The following is a 25777-nucleotide window of genomic DNA, read 5'->3' as shown; positions in this document are numbered from 1 at the left end:
TGTCAAAGCTCTTTTCTTCTTAACAAGGGGAGGACTAGAGAAAGAATATCCTGTGAGGTACCGCCTTTGTATTTATAGTTGCAGGTGTGGGTGACGCTCAGGAAAGTGTGTGCGTGTGTGTGTGTGTGTGTGTTGCATTTCGCAGAATATCTCATCGTTTGTACTCGGTGGTATTAGGTCTCCAGAGGAAGTCACTCCAATCGAGAAGGACCCGACGTAATAGAATAAACGGAGTGAAGGGTGTAGAAGCGTCTGGGCGGTTGGACGGGGAGGGGTAGCTGTTTGTACGGAGCTGTCTAGTGGTTGAAGGTCAAGCAGGTTAGTGATCCCACGAACTGATGTCCATCGCAGCGTCTAGTGCACGCAAAGATGGCCCGCATCACCCCTCTTCGGGTCTTACTGGGAAGGAGACTCTGCAGGATGCGCGGAAGATGGAGTACCGTGCATCCACGCTTGAGGCTGGAGGCAACGACATGGAATGCTTGCAACTGATGGAGACTGCGCTCCAGATACGCTGCAAGGAGTATGGAACGGGGTCGTCATCCCCTGAGCTCCTAAAGGAGGCATGTGACGCTGCGGAGCGTGTTGTGATGAAGTGCAATGTTCTCGGTGTAAAATTGTTCAAGGAAGGAAAATATGACGTTGCTACACCTCTCTTTGGCTACGCCATGGAGATGACAGGAGAGGGTTCCTTTCCCTTGCGCAAAGACGATGAGCGCCGCCGACTACTGCGCGGCGTGACCCTGAACAACCACGGTTGCATGGAGCGCCACCGGGGGCATTTTACTACTGCCCTGGACTACATGCAGCAATCGATGCAATGCACGGGGCAACAATCCCCCGTAGCGTTCCTAAACATTAGTGCTGTGCAGGTGCAACTGAGGTTATGTGAAGAAGCCGCGCATAGTGCGGTGTGTGCGATACAAAGTCTTGGGCCCAATCCTGAGGACCCTTCTTTGCTAGCAGTGGCGCACCACAACCTCGCTATGGCTCTGGAGTTGATCGACCCCCCACGTGCTCATGAAGAGTATCGGTTGGCGCTGGGTTTGGCTCAGAATACGATCAGTAGGAGGAGTGAGGTCACAAGAACGATCGAAAGTAATATGCAGCGGTTTGTCATGGTGCTTCACGAATGTCGACCGGGTAATTCAGCTTTGACGGGTACGAACTCACCCCGCTCATCCTGCGGACACACCTTGTTTGTTAGTCCGCGGTCTTGCAGCAGGGAACGTTCACCCAGTGGTCGGGATGCTGCATCTAGGACCCATCGTGTGGACATCTTTCCTCACCCTTTCGCGGTGAGTGCCAAGGAAACCGTTGCGAAGCGTAGCATCTCGCGTCCGGCCCGTGCTGACGCCGGTCATCCACCGAGTGCCGCAGCAGCGGCGGCAACAGCACCCGGGGTAAATTCGAAAACATCACTGTCGAGGCCTGCTGCATGGCAGAGCCAGACAAATGGCGGGTCTGCTTCCCATGGCAGCGGTTTGAAGGGCGGTAATTCAACGAAATCGGGTGGAGCTTCGCCGAATGCTAGTCGTCTTCCACCCATTTCGCAGGGCTCGAGGGCTACGTTACGCGAGTCTGGTGGCCCCTCCGAGCACCACCGTGGGGCGAATGTGGGTGAACAGTCAAAATCTTTGACCAAAAACAATGAGAGGGTTTCAAATAAAGGTGGCGTTGCGCTCTCAGTGGCTACAAGGTCTCCCGTCGCCGCTACGAGAATGCCATATAAACGGGAAGCTACGGCACGACCTGGTGATGTCGGGTCCCAAGGGAAAGGTGCAGGTTTTGCCGACAATGAGTCGGTGCACACAAAGTCCAATGCGAAGAGTGGTGCCAGTCGATCTGAATGTAGACCACCAATGAAGGGTTCGATGAGGTCAAACATCTCCCTCTCACAACCGAATGCTCAGTCTTCGCCGGTAAGTGTGGGAGCAACCGGCTCGAATCAGAGGACCCCAGGTCAACGTAACAGTCCCAAAGGAAGGACGCAGTCTGCTGCTGTGGAGCCGTCAGCGCCCTCGCGTCCGACTCAGCAGGCTGTTGGGGGCCGCAGTGCTGTCGGCAGGAAGTTATCCCCCAATGCAGAGCGCACCCGACCGGTTGCGCAGTCGCCTGCTGCTCGCGACAGTTCGGGAAGGAAAATGCAATCCGTTGCTGCGGATCCTGATGCTCCATTTCTGTACAATCAGCAAGCCGGTGGTACAGGTAACAAGACTGGCAGGAGGGTATCTTCTTCAGCTCGCGAATCTTCACCATCCTCGCGTCCGACCCATCAGGCTGTTGGGGGCCGCAGCGCTGTCGGCAGGAAGTTATCCCCCAATGCAGAGCGCACCCGACCGGTTGCGCAGTCGCCTGCTGCTCGCGACAGTTCGGGAAGGAAAATGCAATCCGTTGCTGCGGATCCTGATGCTCCATTTCTGCACAATCAGCAAGCCGGTGGTACAGGTAACAAGACTGGCAGGAGGGTATCTTCTTCAGCTCGCGAATCTTCACCATCCTCGCGTCCGACTCATCAGGCCGCTGCCACTCACGACGCAACTAAGAAGAAACTCCATACTGTTACCATGGAGGTTGAGGGGGCTGCGCGCCGGGGTCAGCATGCCGCTGATGCCCACAGCGCCGTCGGGCGACTATCACCCAATGCACCTTCAAACGATACGGGGTCTCCTGTAAGGAAATTTCCTCAACCAAAGGCCTCTCCATTTTCTGCCGCCAAGGATAAACAAGGCAGGTCGCCCATTTCCAAATCCAGTGTTATGGGACCGGGCGTCCCCCCATTGTCCGTTGATGCGCCGTCAAGAAGGATCCAGGGCCTCCCACCTGGAGCAAATCTTGTTACGTACGTTGTTGATCGCTTAGATATGCTTTTGTTCGATGAGGAAGATTTGTGGCGCAAGTCGGGCTGTGCGGTTACCATTCAAAGAGCTTACCGTGCTTTCAAGGCTCGACAGTTGTTCGAGGCAGTAAAGTCCAAAAGCGCCCGCGACCGTGTACTGGATGGGGTAAGAAGGTCAATAGCAGCCCGTAAGATTCAAAGGACTTTTAGGAGGCACCTGAGTATAAGATCGGGTTCTACCGCACGTTACAAGAACCGTGACGTTCTTGCCAATGAAATAAACAGGGCCGCTGTGCGTATCCAGTGCTGTGCGCGGCAGTGGCGGGCCCGACGGCGTCTAGCGCGGAGGCAGTTCTTGAAGAATAACGCATCTTCTGCTGCCTTCCGACTGCAGACGTGGTGGCGCAAGGTTATGGCAACCCGAAGGGTGGAGAAACTGCGAGAAATGCATCAACTTGTTAAAAACGAGGTGGCCCTGAGGGAACGGCAAGAAGTTGCGGCCACGGTCATACAGAGCCAGTGGAGGAGACGAAGGGCAGAGCAGCAGACACGGGAGGCGAGGCTGAGGGCGGCTCGACTCCGGCGAAGGCATCTGGAAGCTCGCTACTTATCCGCCGCGCGGAAAATCCAAAAGGCGTGGCGTTTGTATATTTCTAGAAAGGAGCTCAATAAAATGAGGGAACTGCGGGCCGCGCGTGAAGAGAGACTTCGTGAACACCAGCGGCGGTGCGATGCTGCCAAGAAGCTTCAGGCCTTTGGCAGGCGGATTATTGTGGCGAGAAATGCAGGGCCTCTGCTCGATGTTGCTCGTGAGAACGCAGCAAGGCGCATTCGTGGTCATTGCCTGCAGAGTCGGGCAGCTTCGAAGATTCAGCGTGCGTACCGTCTCTATCGGTCGAAATCTCTCCTGAAGCGTATGAAAAAGGAACGCAGAAGACAACTCTTGGACTCGCGTCTTAGTGCGTTTGCGTTCACTATGCAAAGAATTGGCCGCGCTTACTTCGTCCGGCTTTCACTGGGCCGATCACTTTATCAAATGGCAGTGGAGGTCCAGGAGTTTGTGCGGAGGGAGCGCGATCTTGAAGAGGCTAACCGTTCGTCAACGGTCGTTTCTGGACACCATAGAGTTCATGAGCCCTCCAGCGTGAGAGGGGGATTGGAAGGTGTTCCATTTATGCGTCGGTCACTACCCGACGGGTGTACAAATGACAGGCATCACTCCGCGTTATCTCCAACACCACTTGACGTGATGCCAAAGGTAAAAGGGTCTCTGACCTCTCACAGGAGCGTTTGTCAGCTGCTACCGTCACCCGCTGAGGATTCAAGGCTACCAAAACCGTTAGCTAACGGTGCAGGGCGACTGTTGCCACTGGCTGGGGACGAGCAAATCGAGCGGCTGCCAGGGGTCGGGGGATTGGGAAGTGCCAGCGGAGCTGTCCAAGAGGAACCTGCCATCTCGTGCCAGCAAGTGCCAGAAAAACCCACCCCGCGCGCAGAAGGCGTTAAGTTGGAATTGACGATGCCGTGTTCTCCAGGGGATGTAGGTGTTGTACCTGAGTTGCAGCACCTTGCTACGCCTATTATTCCGGAGGAGCGTGTCGGATTGTCATTGATAAAAGAGCATGCTATGTATTCAGAGCCCGGGGAGCGGCCAGCATTGTACTTGGAAGGTGTTGAGCCGTCGGCCACGGAGCTAAACCTAGATATTAATGAACCTGTAGGAGAATTTGCGAGGCCGGATAATGGTGGGCATTCGGCTGAAGAAATCGTTAAGCCTTTGGGGCATGAAGGAATTGATCGCTCTTTTGATGTTGTTGGGGAGTGTGAGGTGGTGGGACACCAAGAGAAGTCTGCCCTGGGTGCCGCACTAGCCGAAGAAAGAGAAAAGTGGCGACAAGTGCGGAAGGATGAAATAAAGTTCTACAATGACTGCTGCAACAGTCGCTTGGAGGCAAACGAATATCGTTTGCGGAAGATTGCAGAGGCTGAAACCGCGGAAGAGGTGCTAACGCTGTTGCCTCGTCCACCACTCATGCGGCAACGACCAGTGGCCCCGAGGCGAACGTACTCGAAATCAGCGGAGTCCTCATCAAATTTGCAATCTCAACACCGGTCACAAGATGAAGAGGCCAATAACTTAAGGGACCAAGCGGCGTTGGCAATCACTCGCTTAGCACGAGGATATCTTGCTCGCCTACACTACCGTGTGTTGCGGGAACTTTTCGCCGACTACGTGAACTGCAGGATCGGGGTAGATCGGTCGGAGTCACCCGATCTGGAGTACAAGGAGCTTCAGAAATGTTCTCGCCTGGTTATGGACGGCACGGACCAGTTTCGGCGGCTGCGCCGCGTAAACGTCGTTTTGTCTTTCTTGCGTGCGAAGGTTAGCATGATGCATGTTAGTTGCCGCATGCCACCTAGAACACCGAGGCAGTTTGCAGAGCGCCCTCAACCAGAATGCGTTTCGAATGTAGGTGATGCCCTTGAAGTTCTCAAAGGTTTCATGCGCATCATACAGTCGAAGAAGGAGGTAGCCTCCCGTCGTGCAGCGGCTACTATCAACCGAAGGAACGAAGAACCACTAGAAGCACTGGAAGTGCTAAATGGCTTGGCCCTTATCTTCCGTGCCAAACAGGAGCGTAGGGCTCGTAAGGATGCAATTGAAGCTCGCATGGCCCAGCAAGAGGGTATGTGCTCTGTGTTGGAAAAGCCATCCTCGACTATTGAATCATTCCTCCTGTGTGCAGTGGCTAGGAGGGAGTTGCAGAGGCGGAGATCGCTTGTGGAAGAGAGACGCAGACTCAGTGCTGCATGCGAAAAGATACTGCCCTTCATGCAGATGCATTTGGCCAGGCGTGAAGTTGAGAGGCGGAAGGCACTCGTGGAGGAGAGACGCAGACATAGTGCTGCATGTGAAAAGATATTGCCGTTGATGCAGATGCACTTAGCCAGGTGTGAGGTTGAGAGGCGGAGATCGCTTGTGGAGGAGAGACGCAGACATAGTGCTGCGTGTGAAAAGATATTGCCGTCGATGCAGATGCACTTAGCCAGGTGTGAGGTTGAGAGGCGGAGATCGCTTGTGGAGGAGAGACGCAGACATAGTGCTGCATGCGAAAAGATACTGCCTTTCATGCGGATGTATTTAGCCAGGCGTGAGGTTGAGAGGAGGAAGGCACTCGTGGAGGAGAGGCGCAGACTCAGTGCTGCATGCGAAAAGATACTGCCTTTCATGCGGATGTATTTAGCCAGGCGTGAGGTTGAGAGGAGGAAGGCACTCGTGGAGGAGAAGCGTGTGACGGATAGTGATGCGGAGTGTCTGCTAGATGAAGCTGCAATGAAGGTTCAGCGTGCGTTCCGTTCGTACAAGGCTAGACGGTCGGTGAAGGAGAGGCTCGTCGCCAAGGAGCGTTACTGGGGTTCCATTCAAGCACACGATGAGGAGATTGCGGCCGCCGTGGCAGCCATTGTGAGCGACTCCCCCGAGGGTGCGGATCTGTGGGCTAGCCTCGGGCACTACTATTACCAAGTTACTACACAGAAGGTAGGCTCTGTAGGTGATAGTGCCAGTATCGCGGACCAATATGTTGTGGTTATGCAGCAGCACATGCGTGGGTTGGCCTCGTGGAAACTTGTACAGGCACTCCGCTCGGAACAACGCCCACCCCGTGGAGCGCTATGACGGTGGGACCCTTCCCCCTTAGAGCTCTGTTTTAGTCTGTCTCTGTGTTGTGGACTCAACGACAATTTTTCTTTCCCCTTCTTTCTCCCCCTTTATAAGTATGACACGGGGGCAGTTTGTATACGCCGTGTAATGTCGACAGGAGAAATATGGTGATATGGAGGGGTGTGTAGGATATTTGTATGAACATATATATGTGTATACGTGGTGATCATACGTCATGTACAGGCGGTTCCATTTGCGTTGCGTGGGAAGTATGCACATAACGCAACATTCACAACTTATGTATGGATAGTATATATCTATATCTATATATATATGATTTCCTATTGTTGGTACTTTTAATTTTATATGTGTTTTGCTCTCTCCACGTAACTACCGCCTTTTTTTGTCATTACTTTTCTCCCTCCCTTGCACTATTGGTGCGTTTTCATTTTGTATTTGGTTGAATGGATGGCGAAGAGCAGGAGAGTGGATGTGGCAGACATTATGTATACTCTATAGGGGTCATTACTTGAGCGGAAAAAGAAAACGCAAAGGAGCCAGGAAGGAAAAAAGACTTTCCCTTTACAATCTAATGCTGAACTTCTCCTTCTTTTTGAAGCATTGGGCGCTGTTAGCACGGGTTTGTCTTTGGTTACTTTTCTCGGTGTGGCGGTTATCGTGTACTCGAATATTTTGCTCTTGAGTTAATAATCTTTCTTTTTTATTTTGTTTTAAAAATTTGACTCCTATAATTTAATTACACTGTGACCAGTGGCTTGTGTATCACTACCGCTGGGCGGTGTATATAGCTGTTCAAAGAGTGGAACAGAGAGAGGAACCTAGAACACACTTATACGAATAGGAATAGAGAGGCGGAATGCTCTTTGAACCTTCGGGGGACTTACGCGTGGATTATAGCGCCTTCTGCCACACGCTACGAACCACGGAGAGGGAGGAGGTTTATCGCTCATTGATAACGAACACGCAACAGAAAGCGGAGAGGGAGACAAAGCACTCTCTGTCACCAGAGGACGAGGCGATTCTCCTTCAATGGGAGGAACCCAATCGAATGCAAACACTGCAACAAGAGCCCTTACCGGAGGTTGAGAAGGCCAAAGAAAACCCCACTTCCAAGCGTCACGGTACCGGAGCGAAGCGTGAGGGCGCGACCCCCTCCAGAAAGAAAAGCGAACACAACGATACTTCTCCCTCAAATCCTCAGCCGCCGCCTCCACCAACTGTTTTTTACATTCTAATGCGTCACCTCAAGTTTTGTCTCAACGAACGAGATATGAAGCCCCTTGCTCTTGCCATACCGTATTGCACTTCGCTGGTGTCCGTTGAGTTCGTGGGGTGCGGCTTATCGCGCGAGAGCTATTTCCTGCTTGTGGAGGCATCGTATAAGAGTCGCCGCTTAGTTTCTATGACTGTCGACTTCAACTGTGCCCCTAAACCAGGATTTTACGAGGACCCGACGATTGCTATTGCGCCTGTGGAAGTACCGAAGGTAAGAGAATTGTTTCCAACAGAAAAGAATGTTCCCAGCGTACGGTTTGATGATCGTAAGCGGGCCCCTTCCAGGGATCTAACCTCTTTGCACACAGAGTCTGTAGTGACCAGCATTCGTGCGGACGGACAGTCATCTGGAGGTGCAGCATCGGAGGCTCTCCCAACTTTTTCGCCATCTGCGTATCGTGGGCTTAACAATGTACCTTCGTTGCTTGATCTTCAAATACGTGAGGAGAGGGAGCGAAAGGGAAAGACAGACTCCAAGAAGCAGGCGCAGCTTCAACAGCAGCGCGAAACGCTTGCACAATTCGATAGAGAAAACCGCATCCCGGTCCCTCCCGGGTGGCCGGCTGCGCTTCTCACTGGCGTGAAGCATTTGAGTCTCCGAGGGAACGGTATTAGTGATAGAGATGCCATCCTAACAGCTTCATTGCTCTCGGCTCATCCCCGTAGTGAGCTGATAAGCCTCAATCTGTGGGGAAATAACATTTCCGATGATGGCGCTGTAGCGCTTGCGCGGCTTTTGAAGAAGAATCGCACGCTGCAGGTGCTTGACCTTGGGCACAATGACATTGGAGACAGGGGCCTTGCTGCCTTGGTTGACTGTTTCAGAATACAAGAAATGCCCGCTGAGGAACTGCCAGCGTACCGAAAGCGGCACCTGTCACGTTACAACGCCACTGCGAAGGAGAAGAGCATGATATCATCCTTGCCGCCGCCATACCCAAGTTACCAAGAGTTATACAACACTTGGCACTTGTGCAGGTACCCCACCCCTGTAGAGGACAGGCGGGAGTCAAAGAAGGGACTGCAGGCCAAGGCGAGGAAGGCGGAGCCGGCCCCCGCTCGACCGACGGCCCCATTTGACCGCGACTGCTTTCGTTTGGACGATCCCCCGCGTGTTCGGGCTCCTGGCAACACGGTTCTGCGCTGCCTCAACCTTGGAAACAACAAACGCCTGACATACGAAGGTGCTGTTGAAGCTCTGCGTGTGTTGTCGCTGCATGAGCCGATCGATGATGCAGACATGGCGATGCTACGGCACTGCGCTGTGAAGCCACCGGAACCTTATTGTGTCTCCATCTCATTGAGCAGCTTCGTTGTGCATCATGCTGGGGATAACAGGCTTCTGGACGTACAGAACGACCTGAGCAAGTTGTTGCAGTATCGGTTGGAGCGGCTTAGGCAACTTCCTGTTGATGACGCCGCGCCAGTGGAGGACGTGAAAAAACGGTCGCCGCGCGGTAAGAAATGATTAGCTCTCATGTATTTGTTCACAGCACGTTTTCAAAGCACGCGTAATACATACGTAAATGGCTATGTACATGTGTCATTGCAATGTGGGGCGGGGACGCCGGATCTCTGCCCAGGTTTCGGCGTGTACTCACGCTGTCGGAGCGCGCCACTACAATGTGGCATTGTATTTTCTTGAGGAATTCTCTCTGTTTCTATCTTTTTTTTTTGCTGTGTCTTTTGTTTTTTTTTTGTCGTTACCCCCTTCATGCAACCTTCCCCCCATTTTTCTTCATCCTTAGGTACAGGCATTTGAGCGAAGCAATCACACCGGTGGGTCACCTCGTTCCCGTTGCTTTTTTACTTTCACTGCCACTGTGACGTCAATAAGAGGGGGGGGGGAAATAACGCTGAGAAAACCGTTAGTAGCAATTGAATATTTAACTGAACGTTTGTGTTGAAACGGGAGTGGTGGGCTAAGCAATTGAACCGCTCGCTGTATTATTAGGTGCACCCCAAGGAAATGTCATGGCGAGCGCGTTTTACGCCCTGTGTTGCCTCCCTAACCGTGTGGCTGAACCCCAAGGATCCCAACTGTTTCGGAGTACGCAACTGGTGGCGTAACAATCTACCGGAGTTACAGCTTTTGAATCCTTTCTGCAGTTTTACTATCCAAGAACTGTCTTTTGGCGAGCCTCACATGTACATCAACTATACGCCCACAGATCAGCGCATGATCCGTCTTGCTGGCGCCACAGAGGATGAGTGCGAGGACATAATGGAGGCTTGTATAACTTATGGCATGAACCACGCCATTATTGAGCGTCCTCGCACCGATGACGGTGGTGATTTAATCAACCAGCCAGCCATCACATCGTTCGGGTATACGGAGAGTTTCATGTCCAAGTTGGAAGTTTCCCCTCCTGCGGATATTGGTCAGCGTACACCGGAGGGAGTTGACGACCCCGGACAGAAACCTCGCGTATACCCCAGAAATGTCGGTTTTAAAATAATGCCGTGAGGGTTCCATATACGTGTGTGTGTGTGTGCTTACATGTCCCAGGGAGGAGCGGCCACCAGCAGTTGAAGTCAGTCTTCAATTTCTGTTTAGTCGTTTGTGAGGAGTCCTTTGATGACCTGCTACGGAAATTGGTTCATTCCGATCTCTCTTCTTTTATTCCAGGCATGAATAGTCTCCAAGGTATTGATCAAGCACGGAATTGGTGAGGTGAGAAGGAGGGGGAATTTCTATATGGGGCAATGAGGTTGTAGAGCGGGTTCCACGAATGTGAAAGGATGATAGGTGAGGGAAGTTGCTTTCAGTGTCTGCTGAGTGGGAGAGATGTTACTGAGCACCCGTGCCAGACAGGGTAATGCATTGTTATTGGGCGTGTCGTACGGGGGGGGGGTGCGCACTCTTTCTGATACTCGAGGCGTTGGATGGAGCCTTAAGGTCTCTGCCCGTCTACACGTAGGTATGAATGTTTGTTCCGTGTCATCTGTTTTTTTGCAATCTCGATCTTTTTATATCTTTTGTACTCTCTGCTGCTTCTGTTCCAGACACCAACCGCAATCCATTCTTCCCTCTTTCCTACTTACAACCCTTGTCACGGCACTAGCGCCTGTGCTGCACCGACGGGTTAAGCTACGAGTGCATATTTTCTGCGGCGTGATGAGTAACCCTTTTGAGAAAGTTGCGAGGGGCATCGCATTTAAAATGCGCTCGAAGGTGCACAAACAGGGTTATAGTAACACTGTGATGGCTCAGCAGGCACGGCGCTTGTCACCCACAGGGTTGCTAGCGATGGAAAGACTTACTGAGTTAACTGCACTGCAGCAGAGGCATCAATGTACGTTTGATCCCGCGTTGCGTAGTAAGGCCACACAGATCCTTCGCACGCTTCCGCTTCTTTCTATAGATGAAGATCCTTACTTTACACACACGCAGAGGGCGCTTCGCCTTGCTGCATATTTTGGCGCGGTTGACCTTCCTGTTACATACGCGCTGATAAACCAGCACACGAAGAATGCGTTTATGCTTGACGCGTTCTCCATGGCATCGTTCTTTTACACACTGGCGAAGTTGAAACACCCGCAGACAAAGGAAATCGTCGGCATTCTGCTCCCACGGTTGCGGGAGGTTGCGCCAGAGTTGATAGCTCGTGAAGCGGTTCACATCCTTCGCCTTTTGTGTAGCATTCAGATGGCTGACGCACAGCTGGTCAAAGTCGTCACAGAAACTGTAGTGGCTACTGCTGCCGATGTGCCGCTGAGGGACGCTCGTCAATGCGCCTTCATATTGTCGGAAACATTCCCGGAGGAGGCACAGCGTATTTTGGGTGCGGTGGAGCATCGGTTGTGCGATGATATCGATATGAATGCGGACGCAAACGAAGTTAAGACAACTATCTTGGATGTATGCCGTGTGGTTTCAGCCACCTGCAAGGGTCCTCGCCGGTTACTCAATAGTGTGGCTCGTCGTTCCATGGAGTTGCTCCCACAGCTCACCCCACTCGATGTGGCTTTCGTTCTGAAAGCCTTCCATTTGAGTTCCTACCGTCATTTGAGGCTATTGCGCGTGCTATCCTCATCATTGGCCGCAAGTTTTCCAACAAGCAATGTCACCAAGGAGCACGGCCTTGCTGCGTCCATTGTCGTGCAGTCACTGGCTCATTTCTATTTATCGGGCTGCGAAGAAGTTGTAGTGACACTAGTTAATGCATCCGTTAATGTGCTAGAAGGTCTCAATCTGGCTCTCACTCTACTTGCTTGCGTGCGGTTGCGATGTGTCTCACCCGGTGTAGACCCCGCAGTGGATGCACTATGCAGCGGAGCCCCAATGAGGCGCTATGTTCATAATGCCCACAGCATGCAAGTCACTAGCCGAATTTTATATGGCCTGGCTCACGCGGGTCGCTGCAGATCCGATGAAGAAGTGGCGATCGTGCTTCCGTTGCTGAAATCTGTGGTGCGCACCCCTGGCGCCCTTCGAGACGATTGCAGGGGGTTCCTGTTAGACGCCGTTACAGCCCTTGGCGCTGACGGTGAGTGTAGCAACGATGCCCTGCAGGAGCAAGTGCGTAAGGTTTATGAGCGGTTGTCGCAAGATGGTGGTAAGTAGCGGACTACAGATTAGTATTGCAGTGTGAAACCGTTCTGGCTGTAGTGAGTTGCTGCACGACATGTTACGTCTCTTTTTTCCGTCTTTCGGATTGCGGCAAAACGCTTTTGTCTACTTCCAAGATTAGTGCCCCGCGTGTGAGTGTTTACTTGCGACTGGAGTCGAAAGCATTCGTGGGTGCGTCTGTGAGGAAGTGAGGAATGGGGTTGTGAGGAGGGGTGAAGAGTGAGAAAAAAAAGATTACGAACATAAAATTGACTTATGTTTCCCTCGGTTAAAGTGTTTGTTTGTGCTTTTCCTACGGAAGAATACAGCTTTTTAAATGTGGTTCCACTATTCCCCACCGATGCGGTTGCAGTCTAATACCTGTCGGTGCCGTCTTTACCATTGCTATTCGTCTTTACTCTTGTCTTTCATTTCCGTCCTTTTGTTTGGCTGCGGCACGCCGCCCTTGCATGAAACTGGAAACATTGTTGTTTTCACGGGTTAGTTCGTGGGGTACAAGCGATGTTTACAGACAGCATTCTTATGAGCCCGGACTTTGACGAGGAGGGTTACTTACGCTACGCTATCCATGCTTCAAGTTGTAAGACGGAGCAATCGCGCCTCACCTCCTGTTCAGCAGCGGTGCGGGAGGAGATGCATAACATCCTTACGGAGAATGTGGAGGATATGCTTCGGCAGGTGACCGCTGCGAGTTGCGCACAAAGAGACGCTGCCGCCGTCCGCCAGGCTGCTGCTACGCTTATGCACTCCGCCAGCAGGCTCAGGCACACCATTTACGAACCTTACCATCTCATCAAAGGGAGCATTACGAAGCTGCGGAACACGAACGTCACCCTAAATACGTTGCGGAGTGTCATTAGGTTTATCAACCTTACAACGCGACTGAAGGGTTTGCTTCCCGATGACATTGCTCGTGCTGCCCGAACGATGCGGGAGGTCGAGGAGCTTCTTCAGGCTGCAAACATCGCGGCTATCGACGTGGTGCGTTCTCGCATGGATGTTGTTGAGAGGTCAGCGACAGTCATTCGGTCCAGAGCACAAGATATGCTGCGGCGTGCGGACTCCCGGGATGCATCCAATGTCACTACCGCCTTACAATGCTTCGTTGCCTTGGGAAGTGCTTCGCGTGTGATAAGTGGCTTTATGACCGAGCAGAAACGAGAGGTTATGAAGACACTTATGCGAGAACTGGATATCCAGGTAATAGCTAATGAAATTAATGATGAGTGTACCGCCACCACCAGCGATTTTGATTACGTTGGCTCACGAACTTGCGAAGTTCTTGCATCTCATTTGCAGGCTGCCCTCAGGGCCACGGCAACGCACACGGGCAGTGTTATTGCGTTGTGGCGCGTCCTTGTGAAAAAAGCAGATCCCGTCACGCAAATTCCGTACCTCAGTGCTGTGGATAACCCCACGTCTGTGCTTGGGGACTACTGGCACTTTGTCACGGATAAGTTACGGGAGCGGCTGCAGGCCATACAAAAGCGCCCCAATTTTTTCTACGCAATGGCGGGCGACATATTGCGCTACCGTTCACTGCTCGTCACCTTTTTGGACGATGTGGTAGAGTTATTGGAATTGCTGGATCAACTTATGGGGTTGGATGCATCAAGTAATGGTCGCCCGAATACCAGCGGTGGTGGAGGCGCCGGAGCTTGTCTCCCTAGCGGTGTTGAGCAACTGAGGTGCATGTGGCTTTCACATGTGACGCGCGAGGTAAACGAGCGCTTTGGTGCTCAAATTATGGATCGGCACCGCGAGCGGTTGCACGGCGTCATTTCAAGGTTGAATTCCATAATTCCAAGCGGAGGTAACAAACCACTCCCCAACCTCTCGGTAGACCTCCAGCGTCCCCAGGTTCCTGCCATCGCGCACGTGTTAGACGTACGTAGTTATGCCACGCTGGCGATGCGAGATGTGATGGAGTATCAACGTGACCCCCAAACCCTTTCGACGGTACTAGCTTGCACGTTGCAGTGCCTCGCAGGATTCATGCAACGTGTTACGGAAACAAGTATGAGGTGGCCTCTACCCCCACTTCCTTCGGTGTCCTCTGACGTTAACACGCTGCAAATGCTCCATATATGTATAAGTAACGCCTGTACACAACTCAGCATGGATTTTGCTGTTATGCTTGCCTCGTTGCCTGAGGGGGAGGAGGATGAAGACAGGGGAGAATTCGTTGGGGGTCGAGACGATATGTGGCAATCATCTGGCGGAGGATGCGACGGGGCGGGGGGAGCGTGCTGTGACGAATCTGCTGTGAGTACGCGGAAGCTGGTCGCAGAGAGACAAAGAAAACTTCTTGAAGTCACAATAAATCTAAAGAAAATTAGCGAAAAGGTTGTGCGCCCATTTTTCAGATCCGTTTCGGTGCTGCTGCTTGATTCTGTGTCTATGTGTGTGGACGGAGCGTGCGGTCAAGAGGCTGCGGGCATAAGTCAACTGCAGAGTCAAACAGTGCATTTCATGTCTCATTACTATTATTTGTTCGATCCGCAGACCCCCACACTAGTTGACAGCGTGCGGCGGATCACAGACAGCCTTATTGTAAGGCTGATGGTTGCTGTGACACTGGTGTACCCCTTCACCAAAGAGGTGCGGGAGCACTTGACTGTTTGCCTCCACCAGGTTCCTCGTGTGGCTATATCATTTGGGCCGAGCACTCAAGGGGCTATGGGAAGAAGTACAATGGTGCTTAAGGGACAGCTTCACCAGTTGGCAATGTGGTACAACGCGTCAGAGGAAGCGCTTGAGACACCTGAGGGAGTGTCACGTGCAGCCCTCGCTACACTTCCGTTAGTGGTTTCCCGTTTGCTGTTACTTCAGCGCGTTTTTCGACCCTCCGCTGCTGTAGGGGGACCATCTGCCGTCATGGGTGTTACTCCTGAATGTTTCATCGAAACTATTGAGGCCGCCGTGCTGGACCAGTTATGTGTTGGCAACGTACCGGAGGGTGACCTCGCGAAGCGTGTCGCTGACAATTCGCATGCGGCTGAAAGGTTAGGGCAGGTGATGGATGCTGTGGAACGGTGTTTTCTTATGGCCATAGAGGCATTGAGTGGGGATGCCGCGCAGGAGGCGACCGTGCGGTGGGTGAAGCAGCTTTGGGTGCTACTCGACCATCGCCAGGTAGGGAAGTGAAACGCATGCGTGGGCTAATGGAACGAGGGTTTTGCTTTGCTTGCCGTGCCTTGTGTGGTGTGGAAGTCGTCGCCGGTGTTGTAGGGACACGCGTTGTTTTCTCAGTCTTGGCCTTTCTGTCTTGTGTTTTAATTGTCAACTTCGTGTCCCTTCACTTTCTCGTGTATTCCACTTTGTTAACTATTCTTCGGTCGCGGCTGCAACAGGTAGGAAAGAGAGATAGTAAATAATGGGTGATTTTTTTTTTGTGTGTGTATGTGCCGCAGGTTTTGTTGTATTAAGGTTTGGGTGATCTGCGCAAGCAGTCACTCTGTTGAATCGTTTCCGTTCCGTTCCGTTCCCTTCCCTTCCCCATTTGTACTGCTGACCCCCCTGTATATGCTCAACCGCCGTTGTGTGTGCTGCCCGTAGCTCTCATTGAGGCGTGGTGTTACTGTGGAAAGAGACTTAATGCTGGTCGGTGTTGTGAGACCTTAGGCGTTCCACAGTGTCTGCTTCGATGAATCTGTAAGGTTTTGGGAGTTCGTTAGGGTTGGATCCCACAAGCGGTAATGGCAGTGGAGGCAGAATCCATCTGTTTTGTACCCTGGAGTGGGATTATCGTGTTGTGAGGTAGTGTATTAGTGTTGCACATATTTGTGCGTGGCGATTCAGTGCATTGTGGACATGCAAGTGTTTTGTCGCATGTGAAGGTAGCACCGTTCTTTTGCTTGTCCAAAATTGCGCCTTCTGTTTCTTGTTTATTTTGTGGTGGTAAGCCGACTGACAAACCTACAGTTATATTTATATATAGATGCCCTATTTGTTGGATTATATCACTCTCTTTTTCCTTTCCTCCTTTTTGTTGCGTGTTTTTTTTCTTTTACTATGGCCCGAAGTGCACGCTACGTAAGTGTGATGGCCTCGCTACTTCAGCAATTGCAGCATGTTTTGCAGCCGTGGGATGGGCTGGGGGAGTTCGATTACACAACATCGGCGTTGCTTTCGACTGATAGGGCTGGTGACAGCCGCAGTGATGTTCAAAAGAATTCTTTTGCTTCGGCAGAGGGCGGGGCCACTGCTGGTGGTGGAGGTAGTCGTTCCGCACGGTTTCCTGCCATTGCGAATGGTTCTCTGTGGGGCGCTGACATGGAGAGTGCGTGTGAGGGGGGTGAGCTTTCTGTACCTCCTCGGCGGCCTACGGGCTCAATGTCTCAAACCGGACACGCCCACCGCCGGGACATTGTGACAAAGTTGGAGTTGGCCCGTGCAGCCTTGGCGCTCTTCACATCCAATGCTGGGATGTATCGTCCTGTCTTGGGTAAAACACTTGGCTTTGTATTTGAACTTGTAGATGAGCTCTTGCAGGAGAACGCGCAGCTCCGCGAATGCCAGGTTTGGGGGCAGCAAAGCCAGCAACGGCAACGGGAGTTGGGAGAAGCAGATGCGGCTGAAGTGGCCGCCGTCCATGAGAAGATGCGTGTGATGGAGGCACACATGGCGAAGCTAGTAGAGGAGTCTTCTACACAACGTGACCACCTGAAGGCAGAGATCGCCGCCTGTCACGAAAGGGAAAAGAAACTTGAGATGCTACTGGAACACCAAATGATGCTGACCCACGCTTCTGGACTCCACCTAGACGGCTCAACAATTATTGGCAAGGGTCTACGTGACGCGGAGTACGTGCGACGGCTCGTTGCTCGCGCCATGAATGAGAAGGCGTTGGACGACCTGCAACAAGAGTTGGAGGCCTTAGTGGCAGAACAGGAACAACTAAGGAAGCGAACTCATGATCTTCTTGAGCTCAACGGTATGTACGCGAGGCAGAGCATTGCGCTCTCTACTCGACTTTCAATCCTTGGCGATTACAACGTTGCAATTGCGGTAGAAACGCAGAAGATAAAGAACGATTTTATCATTGAGAAGCGGAAATGTGAAAAATACCGACTTGACCTTTTGGCACTCCGCAATGTAGTGATGGCATCGTTTTCAAACCGAAATGAAGTCCAACGGCATTGGGCTGATATTCGGAACAGGCAGTTGGAGAAGGAGGCAGAAACATTACTGAAACTGAGAGCGGTGCGACCTCCCAATAACACTGGAAAGGAAAGGGACGACATGCCAGAGACGACCACCTCCAGGGTTCATTCGCCTATTCGCTCAGTGGCTGTCTCTCTAACCCCCTCCAGGGTTCATTCGCCTATTCGCTCAGTGGCTGTCTCTCTAACCCCCTCCAGGACTCATTCGCCTATTCGCTCAGTTGCTGCTTCTCGACCGCCTGATGAGCGCTGCCAGGCCCCTGCTTCCACGTTCCTGCAGTCCACGCCCCTGCATGTGCCAGGGATGGGGTGCGGTGCCCACGTACCCGGGCACCTCCGTACAGCCAATCCGGTACGTGCATTGCGTATCGATCCAATTTTTGTGGAGCGCCAGGTCTGCATCCTTCTGTGGGAGTGGCGCAAGCAGGGAATGGAGGAGCCGTTGGATACTTTTACGCGGGACTATTTCATCAACTTTCTTCAATCCGGCGATGAGGGTGGTTCTTCTGTATCGGGCGGGGAGTGTGGGGTGGGGTCGCTTGAGGAGGCTCAGAAGGGGCAATTGCAGCTTTCATATGCCTTTGATGAGGTTTCCCGAAGTAAGTTTTGTGGGCCCTTAACTCGCGCGTACGGGTTGGTGACACGAAAGGAGGTGAACAAGAACCTTATCCGTATGCTGGAGCTGGATACCTCGATGTTGTTGGCAATTTTCCGCTTCTTGGACTTGAAGCGAAATGGGTGGACGAAGCCCTCGGGTATCGTGCCTGTTATGGAGTTCGCCAACGTGCTATGTGCCATGTATCCCTCCTACCCACTAGATACCATCAAGGAGCTTGTTGACGCGGCAGTGGGGCTGGGGGGAAGTGCGTCTGAATTCCCTGGTCACTTGTGCTACGACGTCTTGCTTCCTGAGCGTCTTTTCATGGACTCAGAGGCGATGCTTGTGGATGGGTTTGGTGCATCCCCCCAGAGCGGATTCGTCCACCTATTTAACTATTTGATCTTGGGTGATGTTGAGGATTCGTGGCGAAGGATCGAAGATAGTTTTTTCTTCCTGCAAAGCCCGACGGGGTTGGTGAGCGAGCAGTCGCTCTTCTACCGGGGCTTCAGTGAGCTTCCCGAGGTTCCGGCCATCATATGGACACCGGCGCTACGGGCCGTGCTCTCTTCCTGGGAGGTGCTGAAGGTGAACCGCGGGCCGCTAGATCTCATTGAGGTTCTTTGCGTATCGCTTCCCGCAGCGTTAGAATTTCTCCGCTGCAGTACGATACCGCGGCGGGGCACACACCCAACAAGGACTTCTTTGCATGAGTCATACATAAACGACTTGTATAAGGATTTGATAGAGGTCAACCCGCGACTGGGAAGGGGCCCACCGCCGAGTTATTATGCATCTCTGGTTCGGAGATTGGATTCCCAGCGCCACGCCGTGTGGGGTCCTCAAGATGTTCACGCCGGTGACAGCCTCCGTTATATGAGCGACAAAGAGTCGTTAACGCCCGGTTCGCTATTGGAGCGGCTGATGGAAGCGCACCGCAACTCCGAGAACTCCCCTGAGAATTTGCGGTCGGGTAGAGCTTTGCCACCAAGGAGTGAGGAGGTAGTTGCTTAGTGTATTAGTTCAGTACGGGCCTAGGGTCTATCAAGTTGATTCTCCAGTTGGTGAGCTATGTGCGGGGTGTTTACAGGTTGCGTTGTTTTGTTTTCTTCCCTCTCTATTTTTGGGTTTAGTTTGTTCACCTCGTTTTCCCGTATTGCTTCAAGTCAAATGAATGTATAGTGGTGGGGTTCTTTGAGCTTCGCACAGTTTTGTTGGTGTATATTTTGAGCGCTATGTGATGCGGCACCACGGATGTTTGATTTTTCTTTGTTTTCAGACCTCCGTGCGACTTTTAGCGGAGTCTCATCCTCGACAACCCCCGGTGAACCCCCCTCGCTTTATCATGCCACCTCTTCTTCCCCTCTTTCCCACTCACCTCTTTAACGTCATCCTTCCAAAATGCACAAAATCAGAGTAAAAAGGGAAAGCGAAAGAGGGAAGGGTAACGCCACACCTCCCCCACATACGTACCTACAAATAAAAGAATTCAATAGAGACCAAAACAAATTAAACGTGGGCCGAGGCGAAGCTTGGTTAGAATATCCCAGGTGATTCCTCCTCCCCCTCTCCTCCACCCGAGCAAAACTTCATTTTACAATACACTCGAGAGTTATTTATATTTCCTAATGTCGGACGACTTGGTAAAGATACTTGTGCTCGGGCCTAGCAAGAGTGGGAAGTCCACTGTCACCAACTTCCTTGCTGGCACACGTGACACTCCTACAAAGGAGTATCATGAAACCAACCCACTGCGTGTACTCGAGGTGGAGATTGCGCTTGACGATACCCGGCGATCGGGGAGGCAGGCGGCGGGCCTGAAGAAAGCCGTTGTTCAGTTGTGGGATGTCGGTGGTAGCAGCAAGCACCAGGCGGGATGGCCGGCCATTGCTTCCAATGCAGATGGAATCATTTATGTCTTCAACCCTGAGGTAAAAGGGTCAGAGAAGGAGCTGTTGCTGTGGTACAAAAATTTCGCCCTCAATCAGGATGAACTCGACGACGACAACAACTTCAAAATGCGTGTCACCGATGGCCACTCCCTGATATTCTCGCACCACTCCAGCTTACCAGAGTTTGCTGTCGGTGACAACGCCATACCTCCAATGCCAAAGCAACTGCAAGGGATCCGCGCTCTCGAAACGTCGCTCGACTACCAAAGTGATAATTTCAAAGAGGCGTTTGATGCACTGGTGGAGCAAATCATCGCTTCGCGGCTTGCGGCTGAGGAGAACGATTTACTGCAGAAGGAACGGGAAGCAAAAGACTATCCGCGGCTGAAGCGTTGAGTGCTAAGCGCCTCTAAGGCCAAAGGGAATTATATGGATACATACATCAAAGAATGGAAGAGGGAGGACCAAAACAAGAAGGATGGGAATGAGACGGTGGGCATGTGAGACTTCCTGCTCACTCTTTTTTTTTCATTGCTACCTTCTCTGCACACTTGGGTCTTCTTTCAGTTCTTTTTTGTATTTTTTGTTTTTTCTTCTGAGGCGGTTTCTCTTGATTTTCCCCTTTCTTTTCCTATTTCCCCTTTCTACTGTTTTTCACGTTAGTTTGTGCCTCTCTCCCCCTCGTCCTCCCGATACAATGAATAGATGGAGTGCTTGTCTGTGTTGTTATTGTTGTTGCCTCCAACATTGGATGTTGATGTTGATGTTGATGTTTTCTCTTTTTTTTTTTTACTATTTCTGTTGGTTGTTGCCTTTGCGACTTCATATTTCTTTGCGTTGGTTTTGGCCTTGATCGCTGCTGTGTGGAGCGGCGGTGTTGTGTGTTGCAACGCTCATTTTGGCGTACTTTTGAGTGTTGTTATAACCTCCTTTGGGAAGCAGGAAGATATGTAACCGGGGGGGGGGGGAATATTTGAAACATTAAGGCATGCATATGTTTATTTTTCTATGCACACGCGGAATATTGGACACCACGCCAACGCATATTTTTCTCATCGCATTCATCAACATCTGGGAGAGGAGAGGAGGGGAGGGGAGGGTCAAAGTGACGCAGAAAGTGAAGGCAGGGAGAAATAAAAGGAAGGGTCCTGCTGAAAAGTTAATTGAAACGATAGCTGCCGGTTTTGGGCTTCCGCTTCCGCTTCTTCCTTCTTCCTTTTTTTTAAAAAAAAATCAACCCCTCTTCGCTCTGGTTGTCATCTCGTTGCCGCTGTTGGTTAGTTTCATCATCTATAAATATACAAATATTAGTGTGTGTATTCGCGTCGTTTTGTGATGTGCTTTGCTTCTGCTTCCCTTACCATTACTTTGTCATCTTACTTCGCTTTTTTTTTTCTGTTTATATAATAACCTACTATTAATTTAGCCATTTGCACACGTTAGCAAAGGATAAGGTAGCACATACACACGAGTTAAAACAAAAGAGAACAATTAAAAAAAAAAAAAGATATTTCTTGTTAATTGTTTTGTTTTTTGTTCTTCTGTAGTGTTAGTCCTTTGTTTTAGTCTTCTTGTATTATTTTCTTTTTTCCTGTTCTTTCATTCCGTTTCAACCCTTAAGGGAAAAATAGTTTTCTTTTTTCTTTCTTTTGAGAAATATATATTTATATTTATTTATATATAAATATAGATAAATATATTTGTGTTTAGTAAAATATATTGTTTCGTGCAGTTACTTAACCACCGGTGCGGCTTCGAAGGTGTGCTTTCTCTCTTTTTGTTTGTTTGTTTACCCCATTTATTTGAGTCAAATCATCAATTTTATTTATACACTTTAACATCTTTCTGTTACATCACCCCTTTTCTGTGGCGTACGGAGTGATTTTTTTTTTTATTATTTTAGCTTCACAAGGTTTTTTCCTTCCCTTTTGTGCTTTTTTTTGTTTTGTGTCGAAGGAAATAATAATAAATAACAACACCAAGCGACATATTGTTATTATTTAACACAACCATTACTGTTTACTCATTGAATATATTTATTATTTGTTTCATTATTGGCAATATCATTGGTTCGATTTTGTCCTTGAGGAAGAGTGAGACAAGCAGCAGGATTAAGGGAAGTAAAAATAAAAAGAAATAAAAAGAAATAAGGAAAAGGATCGTGAGAGGTACGTGTATATATATATATATATAAGGAGTTGAGACCTTTTCAAAAAAAAAAAAAACATTTGTTTGTTTGTTGTTTGCGCTTTTTATTTTTTAATTAATTAATTGATTGATTTTTTCTTTTCTTTTTTTTTGTTTTTACCATTTATTAAACTTATCATTCCGTTTAAAAGGCAGCTGCTGCCTGAAGTGAAATCGTGCGTTTAACGTGAGGGGCGACTGCCGCTGAGGTCGGATCGGATCCCTTCTTGTTTCCATCATCTTGTTTTTAGAAAGCTTTTGTTTTTGTTTTTGTTTTTGTTGTTTTTTTTTTTTTTTGAGGGGGGAAGTATAAATTTTTATATTTTGTTTCTTTTCGCGGCTTTTTTATCTTTGTTTTTACTTTTTACTTTTACTTTTCATTTTCATTCATATTTGTTTTCTCTCGAAGTCTAGTGAGTGCGGAAGGTGTTTGTTTCGGTCGAGCGCTTATATAAATTAATAAATATTTATATATTTACTTATTAGAGGGCTGTTTCTTCTTTATTGCTTTATTTGTTTTCTCGTATTTCTCTGACTTCTTAACAACATCAACGTGAAGGAGGCGAAGGGGCAAAATAACGCTCTTCCCTTCAAAAAAGAAAAAAAAGAAGATAATTCCGAGAAAACAACAACAACAACAACAGAAACAAATAAATAAACAAAGAAGAATAGGAGAACGTTAGAAACGAGGGTGGGACTTGCCGCGTTGGTGTGAAGTGAAACAAACAAGCAAAGAAACGGATTTTGGCAGTACCGCAGCAGCAAATAATAGTGAGGAGGAGGAAGACAATAGCAAAAAGACTGCAGAAGCTGGTCGTCCCCGTCCCGGAAATAACATCAGTTATTATCGCGATTATAAAAATTATTTTTATTGCTTGACTGTTGTTTTTTTTGTTTCCTTTTTTGAGCGTTTATATATATATTTATTTATTTATATATTTGGTGTTTACCTGTTCTATTTATTTATATATTTACATTCTGTGTCCACTTTTCGCATGACATTTTTCGGGTTAATGCGGTTGTTTGGTCGTGGGTCTGCGGTGAGTTCGGTGGAACCCCTCGGGTCGGAGGAGTCACAACAATCATCACCATCAGAATCACAACAACACGCGCCGGAATACCTGGAAATTGATTACGAGCAGGAGATGGAGGAATGTTCACGGTACACTTTCAGCACGGGACCTCTTCAATCGTCTGATCCACGTGTTGACATTCGCATGCTCGAAGGCCTTCGTTTCCAACATCAACATCAACATCAGAAGCAGTCGCAGCAGTTTGAAGCGGGGAATGCGCTTCCGCCGCGTTGTGGATTGCGCGAGCGGTTCGCATCTGACGGTTATGACTGCATTTCCCTGCGGCTTCTGCTCGGGGAGGCTCGGCGGTTACACCTCGCGCGTTGTGGCGGAATGGTGACGGAAGTGAGGCGGCAATGGCGTGAGTTTGCCACAAACCTCGCGGAGGAGTTGGGCCAGTTGAGTTTCGAGCAGGTACGGCGTAATATTGCTTGCGCTCGGCTATTTGATTTAACATCTCTTAGCAGCTCCACTGGTGCGGGTGCTGGTGCTGGTGGAGCGAGTCATGATGTCACCAGTAGTGGTAACTTTACGCTTTATTGTGGTAGTGGTGGTGGTGCTGAGCGGGTGCGTGCTTTGCAGTATCGGAAAGAGCGACTTCTTCAAAAGTTACGTGAGCGTAAGACGCTCTTTTGGACAGGTGATGATGAACTGCCTTGCGAAACACAAACTCACCATATGGAGCAGGGGGAGGAGCAACCATTTACTTCTGATTCAGGGGCAGTACCTCCTGCTGTTGCGGTTGAGGGATTGGAAAGTAGAAGAAAACTGCAATCCAATGTTTCGTTAAGTTCTTCGGTTTCGGGTCTGATTGGTGTTGGTGCCTTTATTAAATGTAGGGATGAATCGGGTGAAGGTCTTAGCGTTGGTTTAACATCTTATGCGAGTAGTTGTGTTGAAGATGTGGATGATGACGACAGCGTTTGCATGGGTGATGATATTGTAACGGTTAGCAGTGATGGATTTGGGTATTGTACACCACTTGGTTTGAGCGAAACAGGACTTTTAACTGCAGGGCCTGGCGGATGATGAGGGGTGTGTTGGAGATTGTTTTTCGGATGATATTTTATGATTGTCTTTGGAAATGAGGCGAGGAATGGGGTTAGGTCTGTTTTCTTTTTATTTTCCGTGTTTTTTTTTTTTGGCCTCCTTGCCATTACTGCTAGCCTTTATTGCTTTTTTATTTGTTTCTTTACATTTATTTTATTTTATCTTTGTCTCTTTGTCTTTGTTCTATGCGCGCGTGATTTTTCTTCTCTTCCGTTCTTTGTTTCGTGGTGTTTTTTTTTATTTTCTTCTTCACCTCACCTCCTCTTCGAGGTGGTTATTTCAGCTTATTTTGATTATAGTGAAGCGTTGTGTGGTGCGAAACGACTTATATTAACAAATATATGAAAAGATACATGAGTTCTTTGTTTTCTTTTTTTCTTTTTGTTTAAGTGCTCTTGATTTTTATTTTTATATTTTTATTTCTTTTAAAAGAAGAGAGAAAAAAAAACTTACCACACAATCCCTTTGGTGTATTCATCTGTAATCCGTCTGCTCGGTTCTGGGCCTCCTGTTTCCTCTTTATTTTTATTTTTATTTTTGATTAATCGGTTAGGAGTTGTTGGTGTGCTGCCGAGTTTCAAGCGATGAGGCTTTTCATATAATATGTTGGTTTGAACAACAACAAAAAACAACAAAACGGAGGGAAAAGTATTATTATTTTACATCGGCGGTGCTTTTCTTTTTTCTTTTCTTTTTCTTTTCTTTTTTTTTTCCTCTTTTTTTCTTTTCTTCGTGTTTCCCATTTACCAGAGTGGCGCACGTGGAAGGGGGAAAAAACATTTGTAGTGGTGTAATTTATGGTCTCTGACTATTTGGAAGATGTTTGAGCGATTAAGGGAAACTGGATGTGCAAATGCATTAAGAATACGTAGCGCCCATATTACCTAATCGTACGCACATGTTTACATACATATATAAATACACATATATATATATATATAATATATATATATATAATATATATACATATGCACCTATGCATTTGAGATAATGGAAGTCCATGTTTAGGCATGTGCTGGGTTATTATTATTATTATTATTACTTTTTTTTGTAGTTTAGTTTTGTGCGTATTTTCCGTAGGTTCCTTCTGCCTTCCTTTCTTTTCCCCCTTTTTATTGAACCTGTTGGATGTCCCGTAATTTCCAATGGGAAAGGGAGGGGAGGGGAGGGAGATCTAAAGAATCAAAAAAAAAACAAAAAAAAACGAAGGAAAAGAGAAAAAAAGAAGGAAAAAAGAAATTACCAAAAAATGTAAGTAAGTATGAAAAAATGAGAAAAATAAAAAAATAAGGTAATAATAAAAAAAGCTAAGAATAATATAAAAAAACGAATTTACTGACTGAGGGATGAAATGAGTGAAGAGCGAGCGATGGCCGTACGAAATATTTAATGCAGCAAAACAAAACAAAACAAAATGTGTGTGTATGTGTGTTGGTGGGA

At 49.2% G+C, this 25777-nt stretch overlaps 8 protein-coding genes across 8 annotated transcripts, besides 21 other annotated features; all 8 read left to right on the top strand.

The window, feature by feature from the left end:
* Positions 1–105: 105 nt before the first annotated feature.
* Positions 106–133: a microsatellite.
* Positions 134–338: 205 nt separating this feature from the next.
* Positions 339–6518, top strand: Tb11.01.8650 (hypothetical protein, conserved; the record flags this gene model as incomplete). Its single annotated transcript, XM_824653.1, has 1 exon — positions 339–6518. One exon carries the CDS (start codon positions 339–341, stop codon positions 6516–6518), a length of 6180 nt encoding a protein of 2059 aa, XP_829746.1.
* An 862-nt stretch (positions 6519–7380) lies between these two features.
* Tb11.01.8640 (hypothetical protein, conserved) lies at positions 7381–9267 on the top strand (the record flags this gene model as incomplete). Its single annotated transcript, XM_824652.1, has 1 exon — positions 7381–9267. One exon carries the CDS (start codon positions 7381–7383, stop codon positions 9265–9267), a length of 1887 nt encoding a protein of 628 aa, XP_829745.1.
* A 501-nt stretch (positions 9268–9768) lies between these two features.
* On the top strand, positions 9769–10266 carry Tb11.01.8630 (hypothetical protein, conserved; the record flags this gene model as incomplete). The annotated part of the gene is made up of 1 exon (XM_824651.1): positions 9769–10266. The coding sequence occupies one exon, from the start codon at positions 9769–9771 to the stop codon at positions 10264–10266; it is 498 nt and encodes a 165-aa protein (XP_829744.1).
* A 321-nt stretch (positions 10267–10587) lies between these two features.
* On the top strand, positions 10588–12366 carry Tb11.01.8620 (hypothetical protein, conserved; the record flags this gene model as incomplete). The annotated part of the gene is made up of 1 exon (XM_824650.1): positions 10588–12366. One exon carries the CDS (start codon positions 10588–10590, stop codon positions 12364–12366), a length of 1779 nt encoding a protein of 592 aa, XP_829743.1.
* Positions 12367–12873: 507 nt separating this feature from the next.
* Tb11.01.8610 (hypothetical protein, conserved) lies at positions 12874–15519 on the top strand (the record flags this gene model as incomplete). Its single annotated transcript, XM_824649.1, has 1 exon — positions 12874–15519. The coding sequence occupies one exon, from the start codon at positions 12874–12876 to the stop codon at positions 15517–15519; it is 2646 nt and encodes an 881-aa protein (XP_829742.1).
* A 322-nt stretch (positions 15520–15841) lies between these two features.
* Positions 15842–15870: a microsatellite.
* A 516-nt stretch (positions 15871–16386) lies between these two features.
* Positions 16387–19149, top strand: Tb11.01.8600 (hypothetical protein, conserved; the record flags this gene model as incomplete). Its single annotated transcript, XM_824648.1, has 1 exon — positions 16387–19149. One exon carries the CDS (start codon positions 16387–16389, stop codon positions 19147–19149), a length of 2763 nt encoding a protein of 920 aa, XP_829741.1.
* Positions 19150–19763: 614 nt separating this feature from the next.
* Positions 19764–20423, top strand: Tb11.01.8590 (hypothetical protein, conserved; the record flags this gene model as incomplete). Its single annotated transcript, XM_824647.1, has 1 exon — positions 19764–20423. One exon carries the CDS (start codon positions 19764–19766, stop codon positions 20421–20423), a length of 660 nt encoding a protein of 219 aa, XP_829740.1.
* A 677-nt stretch (positions 20424–21100) lies between these two features.
* Positions 21101–21127: a microsatellite.
* A 412-nt stretch (positions 21128–21539) lies between these two features.
* Positions 21540–21637: a sequence feature (A-rich).
* A 46-nt stretch (positions 21638–21683) lies between these two features.
* Positions 21684–21727: a microsatellite.
* A 181-nt stretch (positions 21728–21908) lies between these two features.
* Positions 21909–21929: a sequence feature (AT_rich).
* A 347-nt stretch (positions 21930–22276) lies between these two features.
* Positions 22277–22300: a sequence feature (AT_rich).
* Positions 22301–22470: 170 nt separating this feature from the next.
* Positions 22471–22512: a microsatellite.
* Positions 22513–22527: 15 nt separating this feature from the next.
* Positions 22528–22609: a sequence feature (A-rich).
* A 52-nt stretch (positions 22610–22661) lies between these two features.
* Positions 22662–22692: a sequence feature (AT_rich).
* A 146-nt stretch (positions 22693–22838) lies between these two features.
* Positions 22839–22864: a microsatellite.
* Positions 22865–23066: 202 nt separating this feature from the next.
* Positions 23067–23087: a sequence feature (AT_rich).
* A 37-nt stretch (positions 23088–23124) lies between these two features.
* Positions 23125–23188: a microsatellite.
* A 21-nt stretch (positions 23189–23209) lies between these two features.
* Positions 23210–24316, top strand: Tb11.01.8580 (hypothetical protein, conserved; the record flags this gene model as incomplete). The annotated part of the gene is made up of 1 exon (XM_824646.1): positions 23210–24316. One exon carries the CDS (start codon positions 23210–23212, stop codon positions 24314–24316), a length of 1107 nt encoding a protein of 368 aa, XP_829739.1.
* Positions 24317–24398: 82 nt separating this feature from the next.
* Positions 24399–24587: a sequence feature (A-rich).
* A 109-nt stretch (positions 24588–24696) lies between these two features.
* Positions 24697–24764: a sequence feature (A-rich).
* Positions 24765–24855: 91 nt separating this feature from the next.
* Positions 24856–24876: a microsatellite.
* A 135-nt stretch (positions 24877–25011) lies between these two features.
* Positions 25012–25068: a sequence feature (A-rich).
* Positions 25069–25240: 172 nt separating this feature from the next.
* Positions 25241–25307: a microsatellite.
* A 50-nt stretch (positions 25308–25357) lies between these two features.
* Positions 25358–25378: a microsatellite.
* Positions 25379–25521: 143 nt separating this feature from the next.
* Positions 25522–25662: a sequence feature (T-rich).
* A 70-nt stretch (positions 25663–25732) lies between these two features.
* Positions 25733–25752: a microsatellite.
* Between the last annotated feature and the right edge of the window lie 25 nt (positions 25753–25777).

The sequence above is a fragment of the Trypanosoma brucei genome, assembly GCF_000002445.2.
Source record: "Trypanosoma brucei brucei TREU927 chromosome 11 chr11_scaffold01 genomic scaffold, whole genome shotgun sequence".
NCBI classification, from domain to species: domain Eukaryota; phylum Euglenozoa; class Kinetoplastea; order Trypanosomatida; family Trypanosomatidae; genus Trypanosoma; species Trypanosoma brucei.
The sequence above is the reverse complement of the archived record's forward strand: the minus strand, read 5'-3'. Positions and strand labels throughout refer to the sequence as shown.